Source organism: Curcuma longa, chromosome 14, assembly GCF_044706935.1.
Source record: "Curcuma longa cultivar G26 ecotype Majalengka, Jawa Barat chromosome 14, ITB_CL_G26_1.1, whole genome shotgun sequence".
NCBI classification, from domain to species: domain Eukaryota; kingdom Viridiplantae; phylum Streptophyta; class Magnoliopsida; order Zingiberales; family Zingiberaceae; genus Curcuma; species Curcuma longa.
Genome location: NC_133874.1, coordinates 7,904,955 through 7,921,473, shown reverse-complemented (window position 1 = coordinate 7,921,473; position 16,519 = coordinate 7,904,955). Strand labels below are relative to the sequence as shown.

Sequence of the window (16,519 nt, the reverse complement as noted above, 5' to 3'; positions counted from 1 at the left end):
TTATTAAATTATAATTTACGGCCATTTAAAAAATTAGAATCTTGATTTTTTTTTAATTATTCTTCTGATGTTTTATAATTTGTATACTTCATGGCAGAAGCTCTTATGCCACGTGGATTAATGAACGTACCCGAAATTCCACCCTTTCTAGAGAATTTAAAAGTTAGGTGGGCCCTATTGTTGCTGTCCTAGTTTTTGGTTTTCGTGCCCCGTGTACATTGTGGGCCTCCGTTTCCAGAGTCGACCCGTGAATGAGGCCATAGAAGGGAGGCGAGTGAAAGGTAGAGTTAGTCCATTTGGATCGGATTTAATCTGAGTCAATTGGGTCAATCCAAACTCACTCAAATTTAATCCAGTTTAAAATCTTCAATTTTAATTTGATTTTTTTTAAAAATTGAGTGGAGCCCAAGATACCCAATGAAGTCCCATCAAGGGTGATAATTAGTAGTGCAATGACTGAGGATGTTCCTGACATAGATCTATAGCACATTTATGTTTGGATCCACACAATTTACTGTTTTTTTTATTGACTAAGAAAACATAAATAGGGATGATAAGAAAAAATTACATGATTTATTAATTACATGGAATAATTTTATCTAGATATTGATGGTATACATAAATCTATACACACTATATTTTATTTCTTTTAGAACTAAAAATAATTAGTATGTAATTTAGCATAGATTCTTTTAAAAATAGATCATGGAATATAACGTGTTTATTGCGCATTAGATTATATGTCATATTACTTTCTTCACGAACCTTGGGCTCAATTAATTTTAGAGTCGAATGATCTTCTCCTAATTCGTCCATAGAATAAATTTGAAAGTACGAGTGACTCTTCATGTAGCAATCAACATTTCATATTTTTTATTTCACTCAAAAAAAATATCTTAGTGTATATCGTAGTTAAGATTCAAATCATGAATACTTAATTAATTTGTTGAACACAATGTCAAGAGAAAAGGGGCATATCCTATTACTTTATGATGCATAGAATTGATGGTGGGATAAATATTTCTATCCATTGGACAAATTAGTGTCTATAGAAGTAAAGCCATTAATTTGAGTTAAATTAGTCGGATTGTTTCACCCTGCAAAATAATTTATACGAATTGAATTAAAATTTTATTGACCTATCTTCTGACTAACCTAAACGGACTAGCCCACCTAAGTTGCAGGTCCAACAGGCTGACACATGACGAACTCGAGTTGATCCATGGATTAGAGAAGAAAAAAAATTAAAATTCAAAATTGAAATAGAAAATTCAATTATAGCTCATAGATAAGTTAGTCCCTAATCTGCAACTCAAATTTAAAATTTTTAATTTTTTTATATATTTTTATTTTTAATAAATTTATGGATTGATCTGTTTAATATGCAATCCATCTTAAATTAAATTAGATTTTGAAAATATTCAACTTGCTAGACTGACAGGCCAACCAGCCTCGCCATCTACCACCCCATGACCACCCCATCTAACAACTCTATGTAAAAGAGGAGATATTTTATGACTAAAAATAATAATGTCATTAAATATATTTATATATTAATAGTTGATATCATAATTTTATATAAAAAACAAAGCACACAAGGCCTTGACATGCTTTTAGAGGTCATTTTTAATGACTTTGAAACCCAACACCTTATCCAAAAAATGGACAAAAAAATCTAGGGGCCAATTCCTAATTTATTTTTTTTAATTGATGATTATGAGATCCATTCATGAGTGTTTACCTTAGTTTAACGCTGATTGACAACCTAACGCAATAGCGTAAAAGGAGATAGAGCTCAATGGCGTAAAAAGGATCCATATAGCCGACCCCACTTAGTGGGATAAGACTTGGTTGTTGTTGTTGTTGATGATTATGAGATATTGTCAAGAACCCTAGAGATGAAGGAAGAATCTAGTTTAGTCTACTCTCTGTCCTTTCTTATTTTGTTCACTTTCTTCATATTTTCTTCACATGAACATCATCATACTTACTACTCGTTTAAATAATATCTCAATCATATTTTCTATGCTTATTAATTACCTAACTTAATACTACTAATTTCTTTGTTATTGATTATATGATCCATAACATATAAATATAATCAGCTTAATATGCAAAGTTGACCTAATTAAACAATTTCCTACTATACCTCATGCAACTACAAGCATCATACCATTGGTATTCACACTCAATATCGGGGAACATTCAAGCCCCATTTGTCATGCTCCGGGCTCCGGGGGTGTCATTTGCCGCACACCATGAGGTATCTCACTCGCAAGGGTAGAGCCACCTTGAAAGGTACCCGGGCTATAGCCCGGGGCCCAATACCATTAAAGAAGAAATATTTTTTAGATTTATAGGCAAAAGAAAGGAACATTTGAAGAAATGAAGAGCATAGCCTGGGTAGTTCGGAATCAGCCGGGTAAATCACCCGGGCTGGCTCCGCCATTGCTCACTTGGTGGCACAATTGTTCCCTATTGCAAATTACTAGTCGAATTACTTATGGCTAGAACTAAACATTGAAGAGGGCCAATCCATTGGAGCAGTTCAGTGAGTGACTGCAAATGCTACCTGCTCAGTGCAGCTTCATGTCTGCTGTTAAGGTCTGAGGAAGTGATGTGGAATGTGCACAAGCTCATGATCAGAACAAAACCTAACAGTCTGTAGATTAGATTAACAATAGACGACACTACTTCCTGCCAAAAGCACCAATCAGAGAATGTGCCGGCAGTTTTTTTTTTTTTTAATGTCTTTGCCACTTCAATTCCAGTAGCATATGAACTGGATTAAAGGAAGTGCCAGTTTTTGATATCTATGATAGGCCTGGAACAGATGCTTCAAAGATGGATAGAACATTGGAATTGCTCGATTAGAACTGCAAAGTTTGGATTTTTTTTTGTTTTTTGGAGGGGTTTTGATGTTGAGTAGATTTGTGAATCAAGAAGCAGTAGCGGCATCGGAATTGTAGATCTTGGGAGAAGAGTTTGGTGCAGAGGAAAATGAACAAACAGAAAGTGGGCAGATCATTTAGGGGAGAAGAAGGAGGCAGTGAAACCTTTTTTGAGGCCGTCGACGGCCGGGCTGAGGCCGAGGCAGCTGAACAGGCCCTGGCGGCGGTAGGGAAGCGGCGTCTTCTTCTTCAGCTCCTCCGACGCCGCGCGGTGCGCCGAGTAGTACGCCTCGTGCGCGGACGGCGCGTTTCCGGCTCTCGCACGAGGGAGAGCCGAGTACCGGCGGAGAGGGTCTCTGCTGCTCCTCCCCGTGGCCCTGCCCTCCGACGCGCTGCGGAAGAGGAACAGATCCTTGAGCTTCCACTTCTTGCTCCCGCCGCCGCCGCCCTTCAGCAGAGCGGCGGAGGGATCTGGGGATTTGGGGGAGAAGACTTCGCCTCTCCTCGTCGGGGAGAGCGATCGCGATCTCCCGCCCCCGCCGCCAGGGGCAGAAGACTTGCCTCTCCCTCGATCTCTTCTCGATGCTTCCACCATGATCGAAGCGCTAGGCGGACTAGGGTTAGGTTTCGATGCGCAGTACCGCGGATTGGGGATCAGGGGGCGGATCATCCCCTCCTCGAAAAGCTCGTCGGCGGTGGCGAAGGGCTGCATCGGCCGCTCCCTCTCCGATTGAGCATAGAAGGCGAAGTCAGCATCATCTTCTTCCGGTTTGGGGCTCGTCGGCGCGTCGGTCGCCTCCCAACCGTACAGGCCGGCGGCGTGGGCGGGGCTGGTGGGTGCGCTGGTGTAGAAGTAGCGGAAGTGGGGGAGGAGGTCCCGGAAGGATGCGCCGACGGGAGAGGAGGAGGAGACGGCCGGCGCCAGGGGCGAGGGCATCGCCATGGCCACCACCTCCATCGCTTGCGCCATGAAATGGAAAGGTGGGAGTTTTCTTATAAGTTGGGAGTTGGAAGAAGAGACAGAATTAATTAAATTAATTACCAAAAATAGATGCGGCGATGACGACAGCCCTACGTGTGCACGAAAGGGTGGAAATTTCCACGTCGACCCCCGGAATCTAACTTATTGTCAAATGGTCCCTTAAAGATATTCTTTACATGTTAAGAGTCGAAGGAGAAGAGAAAGGTGAAGAATTTTGCGAGATTCATTTATCACATCTTTGTAAAAGATGAAATTCATCGACTTCACACATCGAGCCTTACCATAATTAGAGCGGTCAAACGAATTAATTTATGATGGAACGAACCAATCCATGATGAGCTCATCATATGGTGAGAGGAGGTAAACTTAGCTGGTTGAGAAATCTCTAACTAATGATAATGAAGGAGGATATTGCTCCCACGGACCTATTAAAAAATATTAAAAATTTTAAAAATTTTAAATTTAAATTGTAATTTTTAAACTTGAATTGTAATTTAAATGGATCAAACTCATTAATTTATTAAATTTTTTATTTTAATTTTATATTTTAAAATAAATATATAAATTTTCTTAATCCGCGGACCATCAAACCCATCGCAGACCAACCCATACGGATCGTAAGGTTAGACGATGCCAACTCATCTCTCATCTTAAAATGGTTGATAAAATTACAACCCAACCCGCCTAAAATACTTGCATGGGGCAGACTCGGCAATCAAATTGACGGCTATAGCCATAATGTTACTCGTCAAGCTTGCCATATATAAACATTCAAAAGCTTCTCGATCGATCATCCACCAAGATATACCCTTAAAATAGGTTAAACATTTCAACGCTCTTCTTATTTTACTAACCAAGCATTGACACCATATTTATATGACACCATCCCGTTGAAATTCACAATTGGCTACCTCATAATTTTATAAATTCAAAAATGTGTTAGTTTAAAGATAAAAGGACAAAAATTTACGTAGAAATCTAAGGGGCGTTCTGAAAAGCGTCAACACTTGATTAATGGATAAAAACTTAAAAGAAGTTTTTTTTAATCATTTTTTTTATTTTTAATAAAAATATGTCTCTCTCCAATCGACCCTATAATATATAAAACTGTCAAACAAATCAATCTCCAACGAAACAAACTAAGTCATCATAAATCCATCATATAATAAAGCGAAACAGGATTAAAAAATCTCCAACTAATCCAATCAAAAAAATTATAAATTAGAAAAATCTCCAAAAAATAAAAAAATATTAAAAATTTTAAATTTAATTTATATTTTAAATGGATAAATAAAATTTATAAATTTAATAAATAGGCAAGTCAAGTACTTCTAATTTTTCTAAATTTTTTAAAAAATAAATTTTTTTAACCCACAACCCACACAAATCACAAACCATCCAAATCTACCATAAATCAACCCATGCGGATCACAAACCTAGACGGATCTATCCATCTAAACTTATTTTAAAATAAATTAATAAAATTTCAATTCAATCCATCTAAATTATTTAACAAGATAAATCAATCCAATGAACTCAATTCACAAACAATATCTAACATTATTGGCTATCCTTATTATCTCCTCTTACACGGCTTAAACCGCTCAACAATATTACAAAAGTGCTATAATATTATAATATTATAGGAATTACTAAAATACAAATTTATCTTATTCAAATTTATAATTTTATAACTTTTATAAAACTGATACAACACTTGATTTATCTTATTCATACAAATAAAAAATAAAAATGAAACGCCTCCTTATTTTTTGCTCTTGATTAATCTGATAATTTTAATTTGCCAAGAGAATGATCTTTTTCTTCATAATTCGTTAGTGAACAGTGACACAACGCCTACCACAAATCTAAAATAAATTGAAAGGTGAAAAGATCAAACAAAGCATTAATTGAAGCAACAACGGTGATGATCCATGCAATTTGAAAAAGAAAAAGAAAAAGATCTTTCGAAAATTGGTGGTGAAGTGAAGCCTTAACCATCCCTGTTTGAGATTAATTAGCACATGGGAAGTTAATTAAGCATCAAAATTTGCTCATAAAGAGGACCACTTCAGTGAAGGTGGAATCCACCACCTCAACAGCCTTATACAATCGGTTCTACGACCATCTACGATGAAGTAAATTGAAAATTTACAATTGATCACGACAGAAAAGAACATTATCTCAATTTCACCGAGAAATTTAACTTTTGCCCACTTCAACAATTCTATTCCGTCATGACCAACTCAAATATATCCTAGAGGACCATGTAAACTTTGAACTTTACCAATCACTTATTATTATTGTATTAATACCAATGTATTATTTAAATAATATGCTCCAACTTTATCATTATCCAAAAGCTGCATTTCAAAACGGCACCACAATCACATCAATCAGAGTCAAAATAGTATGAGCATTTTATTTTAAATCCTTCTAGAGAAATTTTTTTTGAAAAGTAGACACAAACAGGGACAACAAAATGCTAACAAAACATCAGGAAAAAAAAAAGTAAACTCTTGTGAATGAATCATAATCTACCAAAAAGAGTTCAGGCAGCTAAAGATGGATGACTCACCTGCTTCCTGCTCATCCACTGAAAAGGTGATGGTGATGTATGGAACCTGGTCCAAGAGAAACCCAACAAAATCAGAATGCATATTTATCTTTTTAATATAGATTCATACAAGAGTGAACATCAATGTGTTTCAGTGGGGTTAGGAAACATCATCATTTTCATTTAGATGTAGTAGAGGCAGCTGGGCCCTGGTGCTTGTGGTGCCACACCACATCAATGTCAGAGCAGGAATGGTTCTTGAACCTTTCTCAATCTTGAGAGGCACACTTGATCAACCTCCTCTGCTATTTGATCATCAGTCGACACCACAATTGACTTTTTTTTTGTTTGTTTGTTTTGTTTTCTCAAGAACAGTAGTGATGATAATCAGAATATTACCTTGAGAAGTAACATCCAAGCCTGGTTCAACGTTTGAAGCCCTTCCTCTTTCATCAGCTTGAGGAGGAACTCCTGCAGTCCCCGGCAAAATTCTCTGGCCAGACCTTACAGCAATAGAAAGCCATGGTTTACGCATAGTTAGCGTTCAGATAAATCTCGATTGCTTACGGAATTTTCTGTGTTTTTTGGAAAGGTACAGAAAGGACAACCAGATTAATGTATCCACAAGATTACTGAAATTATATAACTCACCAGTCAACAGTCACCACAACTCAACTAGAACTCCTCTCATCCAGGAAGTGAGTTTTTCGTTCCATGCTGCTGTTTGCTACGAAAGTAAACAAAAATATAAAGATTAGTAACATGTTTCGTCTCTAGTATTTCTATCCAGATCAACTTCCAAACTATTCCAGATCCAAAATGTATTCTTGTAGAGTTCAGAGGGTTGATTCTAACTAGCTGTAAGTCATCATTTTGTAAAAAATACCTGAGGCGGCTGACAAGTACATCAGTTCTATTGTTCGTGAGAAAATTTGGAGAAGTTTGTAAACCATAACCTCCATTCCAGGGAACAGATTGTGCAAGAAACAGTAGTACTAGCAGAAACATAATACTGATTGATACAAATTAGTTGAACTGACATTAAAGATCAATTAGTGTGGCTAAACAATAGTGTTATGGAATAAGTATTTAACAAAAATGACTAATTTGAAATGTACACAGCACAAAACCAAAGATGGACTATGTGCAAAATAACAAAATGAACCAATCAACGCATTTATTATACAATAAGAGATCCAATGGACTACAATACATATTGAGCAATAAAAAAAAATAAAAACAATAACTAACTGACATAAATGCATAGTTAGGCTATGCAATTTTTCACTTTGGTATCAAATATCTTAAGTCATAAGTCCATAGGACAAGGAAAAAAGGAAAAGAGAAGCACATTGAAAGAAATTGCCAAAAAGCCAAGACAACTCTTTCAAACAAGAATACAAGAGGACAACCTAGTAGAGCTTCAACTATTTGGTATTGAGCATTATAGACAAGGTTGTTAGAGCCAATATGATAAATAGAATCAAAAAGTTAATTCTAAGAAATAAAATTATCATACAATAATTAAATAAAGGAAAAATTAGATAAGAAATGAAATAGATTCATTCCAGATACACTTGAGTAGAAAATAAAAATATAGATAATAATACAGTCATTCACATGGTGAGTTGATCTCTTTAAATAGAGGGTCTTCTGATAAAATTTTAACATTAATTTCATAAATAAAAAATCAATAAATAATGTGATTTTTTTATTTTGGAAAAAAAAAACCCCAACATTATACAAATGTATCATTTTCATTAAAAAAACACATATTAACAAAATCAACTAAACAAGTGACACAATTTCATGTATTTAACAAAATACCATGCAAAATAAGCATATGTATATTAAGATAATAATAATAAAGTATATGCAGGAAACAAAAAAACGCATGTAATTGTTTCAATCTTATACAAAACCCCCACAATTTCATCTATAAATATGAGGTATATACCTCCCACATTTCAAAACTATTAGATTATTAATCTAAAAATGGGGGTAGTTAAGTAAGTAACCAATCACAGATTAATGTCCTAACTTTATGCCATTAACAAGCAGATTGCCTAGTTAACTATTTACCCATTATTCTCCTTAAAACAATTTCAATAATCACAAATCTTATTGTATGCTCATGGACACGATCATTTTAATGTGATATTAAAGATATAGGGTGCACATATATGGCATATTTGTATAAATAGGAATCATGCAACATGGGATTAATTGTTGGGAAGAGAGCATGAAAATTTGTACCTGATTAATATTTGCAGCTATAATCTTTTCATCCTGAAATTTTATCATAAATTTTTCATTATGCTAGAGGTAGTACTGCTTTTCCGTATGCTATGTAGTAAGCTGTCAACCTACCTTGGTTTAGCATAGACAACAGAAGTGCATTTTGCTAGGCATAGTCTATGCTTGCCAAAGTATGACAATCTAATATTTAGGTGAGGATTAGATGTAGGGAAAAGTTTCTAATTCATTGGAACGTGATAGGTTACATTATCAGAGGGCAAACTTTGCCCAGGAGAAACAGACCATGCTGATGACATCATCACTAGGGACTGAGGATCACTTGCAAAGAAACTTTGTGAGTCACCTTCCGAAGCATCAGCACTCATAGCTAACTCCTTTCGCCTAACCAAGATATTATCTGAGAAATGATTTCCCCATATGTCATAAGTATTTTCTTTTTTGACCCCATGACTTTCCTCGACTTTCATGCTTTTATCCTTACTATTCTCGGGTCCTGGAGCCCGAGCAGGAGGTGCAATTGGTGAACATGGGGCTAAAACACTTGAAGCACCAATATGGTGACGATTGAAACCATATTCTGGAAAATTCACATTAGGTGCAGCTGGGTATCCAGGAGATTTCGGATTTACAGGAGACTGCCTTTGACTAGGCGCTACACCGCCCCTTTTGCATTGCTTATCAGATTCCAATACTCTTCCCGGTATAGTAATTTCTGAATCATGCATCTTATAGTGCCTTTGTTCCAAAGATAAACCAGTATATGGAATATCACTTCGTGGAGAAACAGGCCATGCTTGCTTTGGAGTAGAAGCATTTGAGGATACAGGTGATGATGACGTGGAGTTCCCGCTCTGACTGCTAGAAACTTCAAGTTGTGCTGCTAATCCAGCTCCAGTAGCTCTTCTCTTTCTTCTTCTTCTTCCTTTCTCCCTAACAACTTTAATAGTCAGACTACCGTGTTGTGGAGCTTCTATCACACTGAATTGATCAAGACTTTTGACATGGTTAGTTGGGCACGAGATTGGGACTTCTTTTTGATAATTAAAATCTTGCTTCCCTTGTATCATTCTGGGGTTATCAAGCCTAACATTTTCACAAACACGATATTTGTCCACAAATTTAGCCTTAGAGTTCTCACCTTCACTAGATGACCTGCATTGCCAAATGCAAAAAACAAAAGCTATAAATCAAGTACTAATCAGGATCATTCTATTATAAAAAAAAACAATGAAATGAATAAAGACACCAACCTGGAGAGTTTTGCATTATGATGACTGCAATTTTTTCCAGCATTACTCATTGTTCGATCAGAATTCTTATAACAATCTTCAGTAGCCACGAAAAAGGAGTGTGGTTTATTACTTGCCAACAATATAACAAGGGCAGAAACAGCAGCAAATATAAAAAGAGAGAGTTTCAATTGCAGCGGTTGGATAAGTGTTTGCCTACACTGGCTGAACATATCAAATGGAAGGCTTGCTTTCATAGGTATTACAAAGATGCCAGTACTTAATGCTAGCTCAAGATCCCTCTGAACAACATGCGTAGAGAAATCGGCATTGTATGAAATCACAAGCCTTACTGATTCCCCAGGTTCCAGAGTAAAATGTTTGCATTCATGAATGGTAAACCCATCTAAACTGCATTCAGATCCTGAGATACTAAGTTTCTTCACCTGAAGAGGAAGATCACCAATATTTTTTGCATATATCTCCTTGGAAATTCGATAACTGCATAAGGAACTGGTGTTTTCAAGGTTTGTTATAAAATTTGCAGAGGACGTGTTTAGTGGTAAATGATGGTCAAATTCAATCTTCCAGACAGGTTCACCATCCTCAAGAAGGATGAGAGAATATGACCCTCCAAATGCTTGAATAGGAAACCATTCCACACCAGAAAGATTATTCCGTATCAAACCTGAGCTTCGCCACATACATCGATTTGCAGGTCGAAAGATAATTGGCCCAAATATCACAGTTTGAGAAGGATGAAGCAAGGCCTCTGTCAGTGCTGAATCTGACAGGGAGAATCCAATTCTTGACTTTGGAAAGTTGATCTCGGTAAACCTACTAGAGAAGGTATACTCATATGGTCCATCAGTTTTGCAATGATCAATCACCTCTGCTGAGTTCAGTATAAGCTGCATTACAACAGGTTGCTGGCTAGGATTGTGAACGGAGATCCACTTAAAGAAATGTGTTCCAACTAGAACCACAGGAAAGAACATTTTGTGTTCTTCAAGGACAGAAGTGTCAGTTCCAGCACCATGAGATATCCAATTGCTAAGTATTAGCTCATCCGCTTCATATGTTTTCAAGAGCTTTGACTGCACGTAGAAAACACAACATAATTGAAATGCAAGAAAAACAAAAAGGAAAATACAAGAAAATTGAGTAGCTAAATATGCCAATTTACTGGATCTAAAAGTAACTTCAGTGTTTGAGTTTAAATTTCCACTGTTCCAAAGTCTAACATAGACAATGCGTAAAGAACTGGATCCATCAAATAGCACAGACCCTCCCCAGCAATGCAATAGCCTATAAGCATAGAAATTTGACCAGATTTTCATTACCAGCACTTATATGGGCTTCAGAATATGAATCAAGATACATAATTATTACTAGTAATGTGGTTCATAATTCTGCAAACTATAATTAAAAAATTTTAGGGCAACAAAGGTAAGGCATCATTACTATGATGGATTTTAACAGTGCAATGAAGCAGCACTGTAACTATGATGAAATTTTAAGAGGGTGGTAGTTCAAATGTATAGATCTTATACAGAATAGAAATTCTACTTTACTGGTAAAATAATCGATATGTGATGGTTTTCCACAGGAACTAAGGAGTTGTACCAACTATGATGTGATCAATATGAATGTCCTCCAACCCAAAAATATGAACGTCCATTATCCAGAGCATCTAAGTGTTAATTCAAAGGAATCTTCTTGCTAGAACAGACAATCACATCATTTATCAGAAAGTACCGAGTATCAAAACTGAAACAGAGAGTAGGATACTATAGTAGTAAGGGGCATCAAATGTGACAGGGTTAACAAATTGAGGTTTGTATCATGAACCATTTAGAGATTTTGGGAATCATGAATTGTAACATTCATGTTGTTCATAAAAAATGTGTAAAAAAAATCAACCTACTAAAATTTGTAAAAATATCATATTTAACACCATAATATGATTAACAAATTAATAAAACACAATAGCATTTGCCACAAATAGAAAAAATGTGTTATAAAAAATGAAGTATGTGCAAGCAAACATAATTATTCATGAAAAAGAGTCAAGTCTAACAGCAATATTTATCTGAATAGAATAATAGCCTAATACCTGCATAGATAGTAATGGAATTGGGATGTTAGAATCTGGATTTTATTGTAGTAATCTAGATGCTGAAATCTGGGATTTTCTGGTATGTTGGTTATGTTGAGGACATAAGGGAGAAGTTGGTCATAGGAATGAGGACGTGCACTGAGTTGATAGTCCACCAAAGGTGTCTGGTTGAATGCAGAGGTGTGAGGAAGTTCAGTAGGCTGCTGAAGATCTGCGAGGAAGATGATCGACTGTTGAGGAATGCATGATGGTAGATGAAGAAGTCGGTAAAGTAGTAGTCTCAGACGAAGTAGGCTAGAGTCAATGGTGTCCAATGGTTGACCTTAAGATATGTAGGTTGAAGTTGTCTGCTGACGACAACACTCAACCACGTGGAGCTTGCCTAAGGGAGACATCTATTAAGGAAGAAGATATCACCTATGAGCCATCACCAACAAGTTGTGAGAATGTGAAGTGAGCAAGCGAACAGTTGAAGAGGACGCTTCATCAAATACAAAACATCGATGAACTTTTAACCCTAAATCACTCTGTTATTTTATAATAACTCACCAGATTAACCTTATATCCCAAATTGTAAATCGCCTGTTCTAAACTATACCAGTCCAATTTGAACAGAATCAGACAGACACTTAGATGCAATAGAAGGTGATACATAAAGAAAAAGTTGATAGAGAAGGCAGAGATAAAATAGAGAGAGACACACATTGTATTGTTGAGAGATAAAACAGAATTATAGCATTACTCAGAGAGATGAAGTTTGAACAGGCAAAAATCAAGTGCAGCATTACAATGTTGCCAAATTCAACCATCTTTTTCTTTCAATGATGGCAATGCTTCAAAGAAGAGAGAAAAAAACAAAAACAGTGTGTCCTAAAGTTTTGGAATTGACTCCATGGATCATACCCCAATGTTGAACTCTATGTAAAACTATACAATCGGTAGTAGCTTCAAGGTCACCTAGATTTATTTTTAGTTATGTTACATTGGTTGTCTTGGAACATTCTAGATGACCACTAGCATTACATGAAATATGGCTAGAATTTCTCCAGAAATTATTGACTGGTCCACATATGAATGAGATAAAGTATAATTAATGCAAGCATCAAACAAAGCTATCGATCATTATTAATTCAGCAGTCAATGCATATGACACAAACTAATGAAACCTCAAAAAATATCAAATATAATGCCAAAAAATTTGGCAATAAAACTGTCAAACAAGCCTTGATATGACAAGAATAATAAGGAAATCATAAGCTCACATTGATTGGAATTAAATTGTACAATTCTGGCACAAGCAAATTAAAAAACTTTAAAATAGTAATCTTTGTAAACATTATAAGAAACACAATGCATTGGCCTACATTATTGTCCTTTAAAAGGGAACTATTTCCAGATAGTGTAGAAAGATAGAAGGCATTGTTAATATAGGAAGTGGCATGACACATATAAAACCAAACTACCTCAGCAGGAGCTGATGCATTAGCAATGCCATTTAAGGATCCTGTCCTTGAGTTTGTATGTTTTTCCTCCTCAATCTGTGATGACCAACTAATATATGATGCTTTTGATACAACAATACCAGAGCCTTGTTCACTAAAAGAACTGGCATATATCAAGTCAAGGCATGGAATTTCCATTACTGAACTGTCAGAATTATTCGTCACTATTGAAAGTTTACAATCACTAGGAATCTCAGGCTCAATTTCCATTGACAAAAAGGTTTTTGAGTAACTAACCGAACCTATTTTCACAACAGCCCCAGGAAAAAGTAAAAAACCTTCCTTGTATCTGACTGTGAAGAGATCTAAACCATCTGTAAGTTCAATACTAACCAATCTAAGTAGATCTGCTCCATGGTTTGTTAAAGAAATTATAACAACTGCCTCCATCACATCAAGGGGCTCAAAAGCCTCAATATCTAAGGTAACTAAACCGCTTCCATCACTATAATTCGTCTTGCCATGGACTTCAAGCTCAAGGGGGAGAACAACTGTGGCAGTTTTATCTAGTCTGGAATTGCGCAGTTTTAAACAGGTACCTCCAAGAACCTTTCCTTCATTATAAGGCCACAATTGCATTAGTAGAACTGATTCAGCCTTGTTAGGAGCTACTTCCCAGTGCTCGTTCGGCCTAATGTCTAACCATCTCATTCCTGAGGTATTACTTTCCAGTCTGAACCATTCTTTGTCAGCTAAAAGGTAATCAAGCCCAGTAGACAGTTGCTGGGATTCATCCATACGACAAAGAAAATGTAGAGATTGATTTGTCTGACCAGGCACAGACAACCATGTGCTCACTTCTTCAACATAAAGCACATCATTAAAAGGATTGTGTAAAGAAAAGTCCCAAACCAACTTTCTATTGTTAGGGACGCTAATGCCCACTAAAGGCTCTATTTTGTATGGGGATTCAACAGCTATACCTCTAGCTTTGATTATGAAACCCCCAGAACTTGTCTGCAAAACTAAATGTGCTGAGGATGAACCCAACCATCTCGGTAGGAACACAAAAGCAATAGAGGTAGACCCACCAGGTGCCACTATCAGCTCTTGGAAACCATGAGAAAAATACTGAGGGTTACTACTATAGCTTGCAAATACATGTAAAACTCTATTTTTATGAGGATTCTTCACAGTCAAGGAAGCAATTGAAGGGGTATACAAAGCTTTCTCTCCCCAATCCAAAGAATGAGGAATTATCTCCACATCCAGAGAAGAGCCATCATGAAGGCCTGAATCAACATGTTTAGAATGGTCATCAAGCTCACTGGTATTCCCACTTGAAGTGCTCGTCCAAACATCAGCAAGAAGAGGCGCCATACATGACGTGGCGTCTACCGTGTCGCCGCTCTTTCCGCCGGCACTTAGCCAATCATCAACCCCGCTCATGGAATCCACCAAAGAACAGGAACCGACTCTTCCGTTAGATGACCTGAATGTCGCCAGGGCACCAGGCCGCCACTTCGAGATCGTAGCCCCAACCTGAGCTCCATAATCAGGGTCCTCGCAGCTATCATCCTCCCGATGCCCTAAACCTACTAGGGTCGAAGGAAAGCAGAAAGAAGCAGCCCCCACGCAAACACCCCGCACCGAATCATCCACGCAGGAGTTGTAAGCGCCCACACATGATGTGACGAACACAGTCAAAACGCCAAACACCAGCGACAGCCATCGAAGAACTGGAAAAGGCCTGCTCCGCGGCCTCGAGGATCCCCTAAAAACAAAACCAAGATGAATCGAGCATCAGCAAAAGCGAACGCATGGAGAAGGAAGAAAATAACATTTTGGGGGTAGTTTTAGCATTTGGAAACCCAAGGAGCCACTCTCCTGCCCAAGAGCTCGCTTACTAGAGCATCAAAACCTATTTCTCTATTTGAGACGGGAAGAAAACATTAAACCTAAGGGATCGGCCGCACATGGTGAGAAGACGAAACGGAGGATCAACTAGAGCTCACCGGAAGAGGGAGTGGATGTGAACAGCGCCGGAAAGCATCATGCAGCAACGAGAACCATGCGGCGGCGTCCGGTCAGCCTCGATCGCCGGCGATGGATGGAGGAAGAGAGAGAGAGAGAGAGAGAGAGAGCGAGGAAGACGAGAAGGTGGCGTCGGAGGGAGACTTCAGTGGTGGTGGCGAAGCGAATAAGAATCCACCAATTAACGAGTATTATTGTATTGTATCTCGAATTGACTATTATGCCCTCGCAAAGCTCGCGCGTGAATATCACGTGAGAGTAATTATGAACATAGATTTCATATAAGAAATAGGGATTAATTAATTAATAAGATGGTTCCAAATTTCAACGAAGCAAATAAATAAATAAAAATAAATTAATAGTTTTTGTTTATTTTCGCAAATTTATTTGTGAGGGTAGTTAACTGTAATTAAATTAATTAGCTCGTGATACTTGCCAATTAAATATTTTTAAAACATGGGAAATTAAATAAGAGGAAATTATATAAAAATAAAAGTGCAATTCAAATGAACAATAAATTTTTATAATACGTAGACGCCATCTGTCGAGTGAATCTAAAAATATAAATTTTATATTTAAAAATATATAAAAATCAAATGGGTGTGCATCGATGATAAAATATTCTAATTGACAATTTAAAATTTACTTATCAAATAGTTATTATAACATATCTAAAATTTAATATTTATACTATATAAAAATTATTTATACTATACATGTAGAATCTATCAAGTAATTGCTATAACATATTTAAGTTTTAAGATCTTTAAATAATATTATATCAAAATATAATTTATCAACTTATTCATAAATATTTAAATTTCATCAAAATATGAAGTATGATATAACTGTTATAACGGTAAGCTCTTAATCCTAAATTCATTATAAAATTATTGAATAATTTGAGGTGATCATTTGATTTTTTTTTAAATGCTCATTTAATATTTCTCTTAATTTGGGACACTTTTTAAATTTTACCTTTAAAAATTTGATCTTTAAAATCTTT

At 36.5% G+C, this 16,519-nt stretch overlaps 2 protein-coding genes across 2 annotated transcripts; both read right to left on the bottom strand.

The window, feature by feature from the left end:
* Nucleotides 1-2,644: 2,644 nt before the first annotated feature.
* On the bottom strand, nucleotides 2,645-3,983 carry LOC141845288 (uncharacterized). Its single transcript, XM_074733349.1, has one exon. The coding sequence runs from the start codon at nucleotides 3,859-3,861 to the stop codon at nucleotides 3,025-3,027; it is 837 nt and encodes a 278-aa protein (XP_074589450.1). The 5' UTR covers nucleotides 3,862-3,983; the 3' UTR covers nucleotides 2,645-3,024.
* A 2,286-nt stretch (nucleotides 3,984-6,269) lies between these two features.
* LOC141845525 (uncharacterized) lies at nucleotides 6,270-15,611 on the bottom strand. The gene is made up of 8 exons (XM_074733586.1): nucleotides 15,495-15,611; nucleotides 13,501-15,253; nucleotides 9,940-11,015; nucleotides 8,801-9,841; nucleotides 8,687-8,719; nucleotides 7,082-7,157; nucleotides 6,830-6,933; nucleotides 6,270-6,497 (listed from the first exon to the last, which is right to left on the bottom strand). The coding sequence occupies exons 1-4, from the start codon at nucleotides 15,533-15,535 to the stop codon at nucleotides 8,908-8,910; spliced, it is 3,804 nt and encodes a 1,267-aa protein (XP_074589687.1). The 5' UTR covers nucleotides 15,536-15,611; the 3' UTR covers nucleotides 6,270-6,497; nucleotides 6,830-6,933; nucleotides 7,082-7,157; nucleotides 8,687-8,719; nucleotides 8,801-8,907.
* Between the last annotated feature and the right edge of the window lie 908 nt (nucleotides 15,612-16,519).

Coding starts and splice junctions, on each gene's coding strand:
- LOC141845525 (XM_074733586.1), bottom strand. CDS start 15,535: ATGATGCTTTCCGGCGCTGTTCACATCCACTCCCTCTTCCG. Junction 15,254..15,494: donor CACATCCACTCCCTCTTCCG/GTGAGCTCTAGT, acceptor TTTTGTTTTTAG/GGGATCCTCGAGGCCGCGGA. Junction 9,842..9,939: donor CATAATGCAAAACTCTCCAG/GTTGGTGTCTTT, acceptor TTGGCAATGCAG/GTCATCTAGTGAAGGTGAGA.
- LOC141845288 (XM_074733349.1), bottom strand. CDS start 3,861: ATGGCGCAAGCGATGGAGGTGGTGGCCATGGCGATGCCCTCGCCCCTG.